At 44.7% G+C, this 13352-nt stretch overlaps 1 protein-coding gene across 1 annotated transcript in view; it reads left to right on the top strand.

The window, feature by feature from the left end:
- The window catches only part of SIN3A (SIN3 transcription regulator family member A), a 34404-nt gene that overhangs the window by 1799 nt on the left and 19253 nt on the right, over positions 1–13352 (top strand). Inside the window, exons 2-7 of the mRNA XM_063345717.1 lie at positions 5781–6001; positions 7594–7770; positions 9201–9307; positions 9781–10063; positions 12426–12677; positions 13168–13320. Coding sequence (XP_063201787.1) covers positions 5813–6001; positions 7594–7770; positions 9201–9307; positions 9781–10063; positions 12426–12677; positions 13168–13320 — 1161 coding nt within the window. The 5' untranslated portion in view covers positions 5781–5812. The remainder of the gene's footprint in view (positions 1–5780; positions 6002–7593; positions 7771–9200; positions 9308–9780; positions 10064–12425; positions 12678–13167; positions 13321–13352) is intronic.

Genomic DNA, 13352 nt, shown 5'->3' on the forward strand with positions numbered 1-13352 from the left:
GTTTGAAAAGCTTCAAAGTGGTAGTTTGCCTAATAAAATGGCAGTAAGTTGCTAAAGTTTGGGGAAACTCTGTGTGATTTAGACTGCTTTTGGAAGCAGGGTGGGGAAGGGGGATGCTCTCCACTCCCACCCCCCCGCCTTCCCCAGTCTGGATTGCCAGGGGGAGCCCTCCGCGCAGGCTCCTGGCACGTGTGGGTCTTGGAGCCGGGATCATTGCCTTGGAATTGGCAGGCAGATCATTTACGTTTCCAGGATTTATGAATCGTTTTCTGTCCAGATTGCTGTTCTGGTCTTCTCCAGCGTTAGAAAGCTTTTATGGCTGTTAAAGCTGGAACAGAAAAGAGAATCCCGTAATAGCTGTCATTTCAGCCTGGTAGGCAAGGGGTGTGCTTTTGGAGACATGCTGCTTTTTTTCAGCTCCTGTGGGGTCTCATCTCTTTTTTTTTTTTTTTTGTTATTAAAAAAAAAAAGTATTCTGGTACTTCTCTCCATGCACAGAGAAAGGATACTCAGGGAAACTGGGCAAAATGATGCTAACTTCTGTATTAAGTGTAAAGTTCGGTTTGGAGTGTCTCTTTGCAGTGGAGTTGAATGCCCAGACCATGTGCTGCTTTAGCAAACATGGATCAGTCTCCTACCAACTTGTGACCCCTCTGGACGAACACAAGTCAGGTTTCCTCCTGCCCCGTCTGCCTTGTGGTGGCTGCTGGCCTGTAATCCGCAGGCTGTCACCGTGTCATCTTGCAGAAAACTCTCCTAACTGCGCTGAGAGTTTTGTGTGATGCTTTCCCAGCATCGTTTTCTTTTGGATACTTCTCATTTCGTTTTGGAATGGCTCTCCAGTCACGGATGTGCGCTCTGCAGCGGGGCTGGGGGCTTATTCCTGTGTTACAGGCGAGGGATCTGGGCTGTGTGGCACTGTGCAAAAAATATACCAGCGAGTGCTGAACAAGCTGGGTGATGTTCTGGAAGTCGTGTGGCTGGGTTAGTGCACAGCCAGCAGCGCTGCCAGAACCAAAGCTGTCTGCTTTCTAGCAGGCACCGTGATACACAGCATCAAAATCCTATGGGAGGCTTGTCCTGCAGGATATCCGTGATGGCTCCAGTGTCTGGAGCTGTAGCGGAGACTTATACTTGCTGCTCCCAAGTCTTGAGTCCTTTCTCCCTCAAAAGGAAACCTTTTAAAAAGCCCCCGCGTGCGTTAAACACATTGTCTGCAGCTATGGGATTTCCCTGCCCTTTTTCAGAAGGGTCCTCACTCTGCATGGACCAAAATGATCTTGACCAGTGTTTTCACAGCTTGTTCCTGAAGATGGTGTTTATCCACAGGCGTATTGTGGTCCCAACAGGTGCCCAGGCAAAAGACCTTCCCGATTTGCCTTCTTCCTAATCTTTATCTGCCTTTTTCTTTTTGCTTTTGATTCTGACACCCATTTAACAGCTGATCTCTACTGCCAGAGACCCTGCTTATCTGATTGGAAAACCTGAAATTAAAAAAATGCAGATTTTTGCCATCTTATTTGGTAGAAAGCTGCCACAAGAGAGGCAGTTTTGCGAGGGATGAGGAGAGTCCCCGGGCTCTCTTTCTCCCGTGAGGGGGTGAGCTGGCGGGAGGGGAGCCATGCCCTGCTCCATCAGCTGAATCCAGGCTTGTCCCTGCTTTGTTCCTTCTCTTTCTGTGTCAGCGCTGCTGCTCCTCTCCTCTCTGCGGTACCAGAGGGGAAAGGATGCGCTCCACTTACGTTTATTGGTCCCACTGGCTTACGCCAGGCAGATAGATGGGGAAATCCTCTGACGAGATTGGCGGGAAGAGAATTTCATAATCCTCGTGGCGTTACTGAGGTGCAGCATACCTTTTTAAAATTTTTTTCTTGTTTTACCAGCCAAGGATCCTGTATGCGTTTGTGGTTTGTCTGCCTGATGCATACTACCTGTAGCACTGAGCACAGCTGGTGAGCTGGGAGGTAGCACGCGTGGGAAGATCAGAGGTGTGTTCCTATGTGGTGTCCTTCCCTTGTGAGGGGGAACACTAAAAACCTTGGAAGAATAAATAAAGAGTATGTATTTTTCATCCTCCTGTAGGCAGAATGTGGTGTACTCTGGCTGAAGTTAAAAGATAGTTTGGGTAGAAATGGTGCTGGGGAAAGGGGGTGCAGTTTTCCGTGGACTCAGTCTGTTCAGTTATTGCTGATCTCTCCTGTGTGCCTTGGGTTAACGCTTTTAACCAAGGAAAGTCTTGTGCAGTCCTTGCTGTATTTTTTGAGCTTTTTTCTTCCCCACCCCCAAATTAAGATTACAGATGATACAATTTGAATTGGGGCTTTCTAGATCTTAGAGTCAAAAGGCCATAAAGTTGTGCCAGAGGTGTGTGTTATATTTCCGAGAAGACAACATAAAATAAGCGTTGTACTGTTTGTACCCTCGGTGGAGGGTGGCTGGCTGATATGAGTCTGTCTTCCATATCGGCCGTCTGGCGGGAGGTAGGAGGCATAAGACTTGCCGGACAGCAGATCTCTCCAGCTTTTGAATGGAGAGGATCCCTGGGAGACGCCATAGCAAGATCAGCAGGACCTCAGTGAGGAAATGAACAGACCTTTGGAGCATTCACTATCGTGTTTTCTTCTGCAGGATGCAGACAAGTTTCTGCTCTGGTGCTGGTTTGCTCGTCTCAGAGCTTTCCCCCTCTCTGCAGAGTTTTGCTGGTGGTGGATGCAGAGTTAAGGTCACTAGTTTTTTGTCTAGGTACAGCAGAGTATTGAAGTCATCTCTCTACTAGGATTAAAAAAGCCTGAGAATTGGTAATCTTTGTTAAGTGGTCATCTGCTGCGAGCTGCTCTTACACAGAGGGTGCAGACCCTAAGAAGGAGTTTAGCAAGGTGTTACCTAGGAATATTGACTAATGCTATTGACCGTTGCCTATAATATCTACTATATGTATATTGACTATGATATGAAATTTTAAAGTTCAAGCAGGTACAGTGCTTGGATAGAAGCAGAGTTCAGGCTCTGTTAGCGGAGGTGAGGGGAATTCATAGGGAAGAAAAACCTACAGGAGCTTTAATTTTCACTAAACAGAAGCTTAATGTTGACTGTACAACAAGCTGGGTTTCTGGAAGATTGCTCACTTGGTCTGTGAGAATTAGGAGCTTCAAAAACTGATGTTCATGCTGCTGGTGTGTACGTGGTAATGTATCCTCAGTGCTGCCACCATTTCCACAGCCTCACAGGGCTGAGCTGTTCAGTGGCTCCGTGGGGAAAAGGCTTCTCAGTCAGCCTAAGGTGGCATTTTAATCCTCATAAGGGCACACGAGTCTTCCAGCCATCTTCTGTCCTCAAACAGCCTCTGCGTTAAAGGTTGATTAGTCCATCCAAAGCAACAAGTGTGGAGTGTTGTTTTGGGAAGTAAGACACAAGGCTGGGACACTTAATAGGCACCACACCACATATACACCATGTATACATAGACAGATATATATACGCTCACACCCCTTATTGCAGACAGGTGTTAAGCCTGCTGGAATCAGTTAACTTGTTTATTCTTTATAGTAAATCACACATGATTTTTTTTTTCAAGAATGTTCCTGCTTTGGGGATACTTCGTGTAGGTGACTGCAAAGCAGCAGCTCTTGCTTGCTCCTGTAGGGAAGGAAAGCGGTTGCACCATTGAGAGGGTAAGGGGCAAACCAGCCTGGGACATCAAAAGAAAGTGGAAGGACTGGCTGGGGGACCAGTGTTTAGAGCAGAAGGGTGTCCGAGTTGGTGAACGGGTTATAAGTAGATGCCACCAAAGCTTTGCCCAGACTTTACTCATGCAGTCAGCCATTGTCATGCAAAATCCTGGCTAGCTCTGCTTGCGGGATGATGGCGTGGCCAGATTTGCCGGCATTGCTCAGTTTAGTCCCAGCCCTATTAGCATAAAACTCTATGTTTTTCCAAAGCTGAATGTGGGCTGTGCTGGAGGGGAGCAGCTCCAGGTTAACCTGTCAAGCTCTTTATTTGTCAGCAGAGACCAGCTGAATGAAAAGACAACCAATGCAGGCACCATTAGCAAAATGAGCTCCTGGAGTGTGCTCCTCTGCTTTTGGAGTGCATAGAATCATAGAATCATAGAATGCTGTAAGTCAGACCTACTTTGGCTTGGTAACTTGTAAATAAGATTCAGTTAGCGAGCGTTCTCCTTTCCTTGCGGTGAGGAGTCCTCCTCTGCCTCTGCCAGCTGTCTTCTACGTGCCAGTGCTTTGGGGACCTGGTACAGGACTCTGTTCGGAGAGCTTAAAATTGAAAAGCAACTCCAAAAAGAAATGAAGTCATCTTCCCTCTTGTCCAACCCTTTCCAAGTGAAAGTAGAGACTAGTAGAGACGTACGCAGAGGTGAAAAATGTTTCGTTGCACAAAGCCTGTGTTTTCAAGCCCACCTTGATCTATTCTGAACCTCTGTCCTGCCGGTTCCCGTTTACATATTTCATACACACTGATGATCTTTGGGTTATTTCGTTAATGATGGATTTAGTCTGTGAAGAGCTGTCCTGACTTGGTGGATGAGAATTGGCTCAGTTGGCTATTGTACCATTATTCTGGGGGACCTTCATTCTCTCTTGTTTATCTGTATGTTCACGTTAGCAATGTTTAACTGCACTGGAACTGAAAAGGACTTGCTTTGGAGAGGTCCTGGTGAATTAGAGGCTGAAGAGGGTGCGTTTTGCTCTGTTCCCTGACCATCAAACACCTTAAATTGGTGCTTTTGAGCACCTAATGCTCTCATGAAAAGCAGATAAGATCTCAAGGATGGCAATAACTGTTGATGCATAAAAAAACAGCACTGGAATTTGCTTGCAGAAAAGAGTAGGTGAGTAGTTCAATCAGAGCAAAGAATTCATGGCGCTTTTAGGAGTGGGACAGTGTCAAAACCACCTGTCAGATTTGAAGTGAAATTAAGTTGCATAAAGACAACTTGGAGTAGGGCAGGAACATGCCTGCGTGTTGGAGAAGACAAAGTACTGGAGCATAAGTGGGACAGCTGCTGATCAGTGCTCGCCAGCAGCCCTGGCAGGCACGCAGGATGCCATGGAGCCTGTGAGCTCTGCTCTCCTGTGCACTCTTCAGCTTGGTGCTGGTGAGCGGGCCAGGATGCTGGGAGGACTACGGCTGTGTGGCATATGGTATCCAAAATACTCCCGGTGTAGTGAGTCTGTGGGTTTCCCTGAGGTTACACCAGTCTTATGTGTATTAAATGGTGAACGCTTTACTATGGGGCTTTGTGATTTCAAAAGCTGACTACGCATCCTGCTTTTTGCCTCCTCCTTCCTCTTCCTCCTACATTTTTAAAGCATCTCTCAGAGCTGGCTGTCATCCTGCCCAGACTCTCCAGGAGGTTCTGCTTTAAATGTAGGCAACTTTGTCCAGGCTGTGTGTAGGTAACACAACTTAACCTAGTCTGTTGTGTTCAAATACTGCGTTCAGTCACCTTTGCAGGGCTCAGCGGTTGCATGTGCTTATGGTGCCCATGCTAGCAACATCCTTGAAGTGAGACTGAAAAAATAATTAACTTTTAAGCAGAGTACTTTATTTCTAACAATAAGGCTCTATTATTTGTGATAAAACACAGCTGTATGTTTCATGTAGAAAGCTGAATCTTAATTCCACTCTCCTATCTCAAGATATCAGTAACCTAAATGAATATCCAGAAACTTGCCCTACCTGCTCTTGGTGAACTTCGCGTCCACAGCCCTGGCAGGGAGCGATGAATCAATTGCATTTGTTAATTGGTCTGTTTTTAACAGGTTTTGTAGTGCTTCCCGAGCATGAGTTCAGCATGAAGCGGCGATTGGATGAGCAGGAGTCACCCGTGTATGCGTCGCAGCAGAGGCGTATCACCAGCAGCACTGAAGCTTTTCAACACCAGCACCGTGTGCTTGCCCCAGCACCTCCAGTATATGAGGCGGTTTCGGAGACTATGCAGTCTGCCACGGGCATCCAGTACTCCGTAACTCCCAGCTACCAGGTGCGTGCCCTTGTGCCTTAGCCACATCTTGGCTGCAGTCCTGCTGCGTGACCGGCCAGCACTGTGTCATTTCACCACAGAATTCTGTATTTGAGACAAGCTTTTATTTTAGTAACCAGGGTTTCCTAAAGAGAAACCAAGATTGGACAATGTGCTTAGCGTACATCTCATTTTAAGCACTTACTTTAGGACTGTTGGCTTCATTCACGTTCAGAGCCACCTGAACCACATGTGGTGTGCTTTTTTGAACATGATTCTTTTAATGATTCTCTCAGATCTTGGTCTCCTAGAGGCAAGTGTGTGCAGGGCTCTTTCTCCATTTTTCTTTTTTTTTCCACCAGTAAAGAGTTTATTCTTATGGTTGCTCTGTCACTGGCATATGGTATCTTGGGTGATCTTAAGCTTAACAGACTGGATTGGACCCACATTTGGACTGGAGACTTTCAGTAAAATTGAAATGTTTCAGAAAACATTACCCCAGAGTCATCAGGTGGTACTCTTCCCTCTCTTGCTTCCTTTGCAAGGAGCTGTCAGCTGGGGAGAGAAAAAAATGTACTTTAAGAGTGCACTGAAGATACGTCCCAAGGAAAGCAGTTCCTGTGTTATTTGTCTTTGCCATGTTTTTGTCATGTTGCATCTTCCACGCTTGTGCTGCTGGAGAGCTGCCCTCCCTGTCTGGTGCCTAATTTTACATGCAGCTTCTTCCTTATTTCTGCAGAAGGGATGTTCATGCTGATAGTAGCAGCCGCAGAGCTGAAGAGCCTGCAGGCAGGGACTGGAAGAGGGTGTGTTTATGCTGGCGGTCCTTCCTAAAAAGAACTTGAATGGACCAGCAAGCAAATCGTTTCTTGTTCACGAGAAGGATTAAAAAAGTATATCCCATCTAAAAGAGGCTTGAATGGAAAACTAAGTTTGTATGAAATAAAAAGTAATTTTTTAAAAAAATTACAGGCTCTTTTAATGGATTTTTCCAGACTGAAACTTTTCTGGTTTAATATATGAAGGAGGCCTGAAAAGTTGCATGCCTTCTCTTCCTTTCCCTGATTTTCTAAGTGAGATTGCAAGCTGAGTTTTCCCCTGAGTCTGCTGGGGCCAGAGAGCTTCAGTTTGACTTCAAGAGAGTGGAAGCTCTTTAAGAGTCGTTCATTCCAGTTATTGCTTGTGATGCTAAGTGGTTTAATTTTTAGAGAAGATAGAGAACCTTTATCAAACTGAAAATCCCATTTTATGCTCTTTTTGCAGGTCTTTACGTTAGTGTTAGTGACTAGACGAGCAGTGACTCTGCAGGCTGGCGAGAACCTGCGTTTGTAATGTGTTTGCAGAGAGGATTCTCCTCTGTTTGGAGTGTAGGATGAGAGTTGTCTTGTTTTGGTTTTAGATCTCTCTAGGCCATTGTTAAAGAAAACAAAACATATTTTTTGAGTAAGTCTCAGCATTCATGCTGTGGTTTAAGTTCAAACTGACCGTGTTCTGCTTCCTTAATGTTTCACTTGTGTCTCCTGGTCCGGGAAGATCTTGCTGTGTCCCGTGCAGCCAGCAGAGGCGGCCGTGAAGCTGCAGCCATATACGTGATGTCCTCTTTGCCTTGCCAGGTGTCAGCCGTGCCCCAGAGCTCGGGCAGCCATGGGCCAGCCATCGCGGCTGTCCACAGCGGCCACCACCACACTGCGCCAGTGCAGCCCCATGGGAGCCAGGTGGTGCAGAGCCACGCTCACCCCACTCCGCCGGCCGTGCCCGTGCAGGGACAGCAGCAGTTCCAGAGGCTCAAGGTAATGCCAAGCATTGCTCCCTTTTTCTATATGGTGTTTAGGGGACACCTCCCTGCAAAGCCAGCTGGTGATCTCCTAAAAGCTTTCTTGGCAAGGCTCCTTCTGTTCATAGGACCGAATGCAGAAAGGGACTTCTCTTTCTGCTGTAACCCTTATTACCCCCTTTCATTACAGTGTTTGTCTCAATACTGTAATAAAAAATGGACTTGCTAGGAAAAGATCAGGGTCAGGAAGGAAAAGGAGGAAGTATTGATCAGGGTTTTCATATGAATGGGTTAAATTGCCAAATCATTTAGTGCTTTTCTGAACACATGGCTTATGTGGGTGGTTGCGTGGGAGTAATTTGGGAGTAAGGAAGGCTCTATTCTCGGATTATGTGCTGTAAAAGCCTTAAAAAAAGAGAAAACACCACCAAAAATAACCCATTGAAGTGACTACATTTGGTTTAGCTCTAGCAAGAAGGCACATATATATAAATTGACACCTATTTCTTAGTCTCTTCCAAATACGGCGCAAGTCTCTTCCAGTTTCGATTGGAACCCACTGCCTGGTTGGGCGAGAGGCCCTTTCCTTTTGCAGAATGTAGGATGCTTCATTTCTAGAGACCTCTGAAAATGGTTTCATAGTGCGTGGTTCTTTCTCCCAGTGACATTGATGGCAAATCTTCTGCCGATGCGAGATTGGGGCAATATGTGATAGTCTTTCTGCCTTTGCTGTTGTTTAATTTCAGACAAAAGAGAGGTCCTGTGTGTAGCTTTTGCAGCTGATGAGCGTGTGGCTTGGCTGTCAGAGGTGATGGGGACCCAGAGCTCTTGTTTTTTCTGTGGCTGTTCTTTCAGTACATCTGCAAATTGGATGTTGGTACATGAACGGTTCATAAACTTCTTGCTATTTGAGGTGTAAAACAATTTACCGCCCACAGTTGCCATTTTTGAAATCCTTATATGTTGAACTGAAATGTCTGGCTTTTAGAAAAAAGTGCAAGCGTGTACCTGGCAGACATCTACTACACTGAATATGTCATTTCCACTTTCTGCTTATTCTTAGACTTCCATAATAATTTCCACATATGAATGCAGGAAAAATACTCAGTCTAGTTCTGTTTATCCTAGCAGTCACTTCAGTGATTGTAAATTTGGAGTATGGTTTTTTCTTTCTCTTGAGTAATTCTGCTGATCTGTGTTGCTTTTTTTTTCCTTTTTGTTTCTTTTTGGCACAGTTTTATCTTGTGAGCCAGGAGCGGGGAGTGAGTATCTCTTATTCAGATGGTGCTGGTAGTACACTAACCAGGCTCATGATCTCTTGCTCCTTAATTCCCTGCCCAGGCTCAGGGCTAACAGCTGTGTTTTCAAATAATGTGTGCTTTGCAGAACAATGGGAGGTGAAATAAAATCTTCTCTGCTCATAAAACCTGTCTGGTCTGTCCCCAGGTGGAGGATGCATTGTCTTATCTTGACCAGGTGAAGCTGCAGTTTGGTAGCCAGCCACAGGTCTACAATGACTTCTTGGATATTATGAAAGAATTTAAATCTCAAAGGTAATAAGCTGCATTTTGCTTCTTCCTTCCAGGTTAGAAAGAGTGTATGTGGGCATGGGAGTTCTGTCCTTCCATGTGCAAAGTAACACAGCTCTAGCAGTAGTATAAAAGCAGTTCTGTGCTTCCTTTTCTGAAAGTTAAATGTGTACCTTCATTTCTACTCAATTTTCTGCTTAGAGTGGGAGTTCACAAGTATCAGCCTTGTTAGCTGATTTGTCTGGTTGTCTGCCCATTAATAATGGTCAGACTCGGAACTAGATCTCATAGATACGAAATGCTGTCTGGGCTAGTAGCATAATTCTTATGTCATTCTTAAGTTCAGCAGTGTATTTATAGGAATCAGTTTTGCTTCATTTTGTCCCTTAGAGATGATACGGTAAAAATTCTAATGGCAAATTCTTGTGTAGAGAATTCAGTGTGCCACTGAAAGGATCCTAAAGGATTGTGACGTTTTGATCTTGTTCCTTCTTCAGTATTGACACTCCAGGAGTGATCAGCCGTGTATCGCAGCTCTTCAAGGGCCACCCAGACTTGATCATGGGTTTCAACACCTTCTTGCCGCCTGGTTACAAGATAGAGGTGCAGACGAATGATATGGTGAACGTGACAACACCAGGGCAGGTTCACCAGATCCCCACTCACGGCTTGCAGCCCCAGCCGCAGCCCCAGGCACAGCATCAGTCGCAGCCTTCAGCGCAATCAACCCCAACACCAGCACAGCCAGCACCACAGCCACCGCCGGCCAAAATCAGTAAGGTGAGAGGCTTTGAATGACATACACTGATAACACAGAGATCATGCTGCCTCCAGCTGAAACTGGTATGGAGCTAGAGGGTGAAAAAGGAGCTCCCACACTGCTTTTTCATAGTATTTGTGAACCTGCATGTGTAGCGCTTCTGATGCTGGGTTAGTTTCTCATTTTCAAACTTCCAGATGCATCCTGGTTGATTTGACAATAATTCAAATAAGTCACCATAAGGGTTTGGAAAAGCCTCGTTGCTTTCAGTGGGGAACTGAAAGATGTACATGCATTACTTGGGAAGTGATCCAGCAGCCCTGAGAAAAAGGTCCCTGAAATGCATGTGACTTTGCAAGAAGGGCTTCCTAGTTAGAGTGTTGGGCACATGTTGAACTGCCTGCTTTTGTGTATATTGTCTCAGAATAACTGAAGTCCCAAGAAATTACCCATAAAACAGAGGCCTTGAGAAAGATGTTGCACTTGTGGTGAAAGTGTGTGTGTGGTTTCAGATAATTGGGGCAATGAAGCCTTTAGTATAAAAGAGTTTGATTACTACTTTGGTAGATTCTGCGTTGCTTGAAGTCTTGTTTTCAGATTCGACATTTTTTGTAAAAGAGTCTAGTTCAGCCATCACCCAAGTGGGTACAGGAGTTACTGGCAAAATCTAAAGTGCAAGAGTTCAGGCAAGATGACCGTGATATCTTTAGGTATCAGTTTGTGCACCTGAAACTGTAACCTTCCAATAACTAAGGGAATTTGACTTGGTTCTAGCATGTAATCCAGATGCTACAGTCCTGTATTTTATGCAATTGGAAACAGAATAGGATAATAGGTGTTCAAGGACCTCACTCTACATAAAATGTCATGTATTTTAGCCTCTAAATGTGGAAAGATTTGAGAGCCATAGGGAGGGAAAGAATCCCCAAAGTCAAGGGTTAATGTCTAAACTGTACCATTAGCTAACAATTGACTGGAAAAGAAAAAGAAAAGGTGGGGGGACACATGATGTGGTTAGAAAGCAGCAGGATTTAAAACGTGGCAATTAGATGATCTCTAGACAAACATTGGTGGGACTTGCAACCTCCTGTTCAGAAATGGCAAACAAAAATTGTGCTAAAAGATTTGCAAAGCTGAAAACTGCAAAGCTAAGACATTCCAGAATTAACTTACCTGTGCCATATTTCAAGGCTGTTTTCAAGGCAATGCGTTCAGTGAAGAGGTAGCAGTCTCTGTCTCATCACTGTGGGCTAAGTGGTTTTCTCCCTGTGTCACCAGCCTGCAAAGAGTTGAACTTTTTTTTTTGCTGAAACTTTAAAATGAACCTGAGGGACATGGACATGGTACATATTGAGGTGAGATTACCTTACCAGGCAGATAAGGAAAGGCAGGATCTTGTAATAGGCCATCCTAAGACAATTTTCACTACTCGCAGGGTAGATAAAACATGTATTATGCAGAGTTAAAGTTTGGAAGGTGACAGGAACGAGTACTTCCATTTGCATTTAAAATTGCCACCTCAGAACTGCTGCTAAATTTTCCTGTGGCTGTTAGGGGTCTATTAAGGCTATGCAAAATAATTACTCTGAGAGCCTTATCTTCTTGTTCTTTGTCTTAATATTGAAAGAAATTCCAGTTTTCCCTTGCTGTTGTCTTTATACATCCCAGAATTCTTCACTAGGAGCAAAATAACTTGCAATGTTGGAGTAAGCCATACCTATGCATTTTGGCTCTGTTAAATTTTTGAGACAGTACGTGTCTTTTATCAGATTTCAGTCAAAAGCAATTAGCAAGGAAAATCAACTGTTAATAACAACAGCTTGAATGGGCCTGGTGTTTTGTCTTCCTGATGAAGTGTAGTCTCTGCTGGCCCACTAAATATTTATCTATTCATTTGCTTTGGATAATGGTTTTCTTCTCCTTAGTCTACCTGTGCTTCTGTTAATCTTGAAAACCTAGCTCTGACTGTGAAATGGTACTTCTTAATTTTGACTCTTAACAGCAGTTTCTGCTTAGACAGCCAGTAGGAAATGTTGAGTTTAGGAAAGATATTGTTAAAATTCCCTAGACCAGTAAAGGGAATAATGGTTTAGTAGCAGGTAAAAAAGGTCAGTCTTTTAAGGAAGTGCAGCAGAAGTTGTCCAGGGCCAGTAAATGGGAAGAAATTGCTTGACTGGATGTGGTAGCAGGAGATTTAATCCAGTTGTGGTATTCCAACACAGAGATATCTCTGTTGAATCCATGTTGTTCCACCGTTGGCATCAGATACAGTTATATGCTGGGTTATTTCCTCTGGATGTGGTCCGTAAATGGAATAAAAGTGCTTCTATTACAAACATAAAGTAATCTGCTAATTTCTAACATGGCTTATTTTCTTCTTAGCCATCACAGTTGCAGGCACATACTCCTGCCAGCCAGCAAACTCCCCCGATTCCACCATATGCATCGCCACGCTCACCGCCGGTTCAACCTCATACGCCTGTGACAATCTCTCTGGGAACCACACCATCCCTGCAGAACAATCAGCCCGTCGAATTTAATCATGCTATCAACTATGTCAACAAGATAAAGAATCGGTTCCAGGGACAGCCAGACATCTACAAAGCCTTCCTGGAGATCCTCCATACATATCAGGTGGGTGTTCACAGTGCAGACTGGAGTATATGTGTGGTTATTTCTCTTTCTTTGCCATGGGAGCTAACTCTGCCTTTCCAAGGCTTGCATTCAGGTCTCCTGCTGGATTAACGTTGGCCAGCAAGCTAAGCAGAGTTCTTGCAAATTAGGAGATGGCATAGCAGCATGAAATAATACATTTCAGTCCACCATCTTTACTTGAAAGCATCTGAAATGCCTTTTTAAAAGTCACATTTGGTGTTTTTCCATGAGCATGGATTAGGAAGAGACAATGTGCCCATAGTACTACGTTAAAAGTAAAGAAACCTCTTTCTTGATCAGTGTCCTACTAGTCCATGGCCAGCTGGGCACTTAGTATGATTCTTTAATTAGGATGCTGAGACCTTTGCTATTTCATTCTTTATATCACTGAGGGTTTTTTTTTTTTCCTTTGTCACTGAAGTAGTTCCTGCATCCTTTATTCTGAATCCACTCCTCTTTCCTATGACAGAAAGAGCAGCGTAATGCCAAGGAGGCAGGAGGTAACTACACGCCAGCTTTGACGGAGCAGGAGGTGTACGCGCAGGTGGCTCGCCTCTTCAAGAACCAGGAGGATCTGCTCTCGGAGTTTGGGCAGTTCCTGCCCGATGCCAACAGCTCTGTGGTGAGTTGTCTTGGAGATAGGTTGGAACTGAA

Source organism: Chroicocephalus ridibundus, chromosome 9, assembly GCF_963924245.1.
Source record: "Chroicocephalus ridibundus chromosome 9, bChrRid1.1, whole genome shotgun sequence".
Classification (NCBI taxonomy): Eukaryota; Metazoa; Chordata; class Aves; order Charadriiformes; family Laridae; genus Chroicocephalus; species Chroicocephalus ridibundus.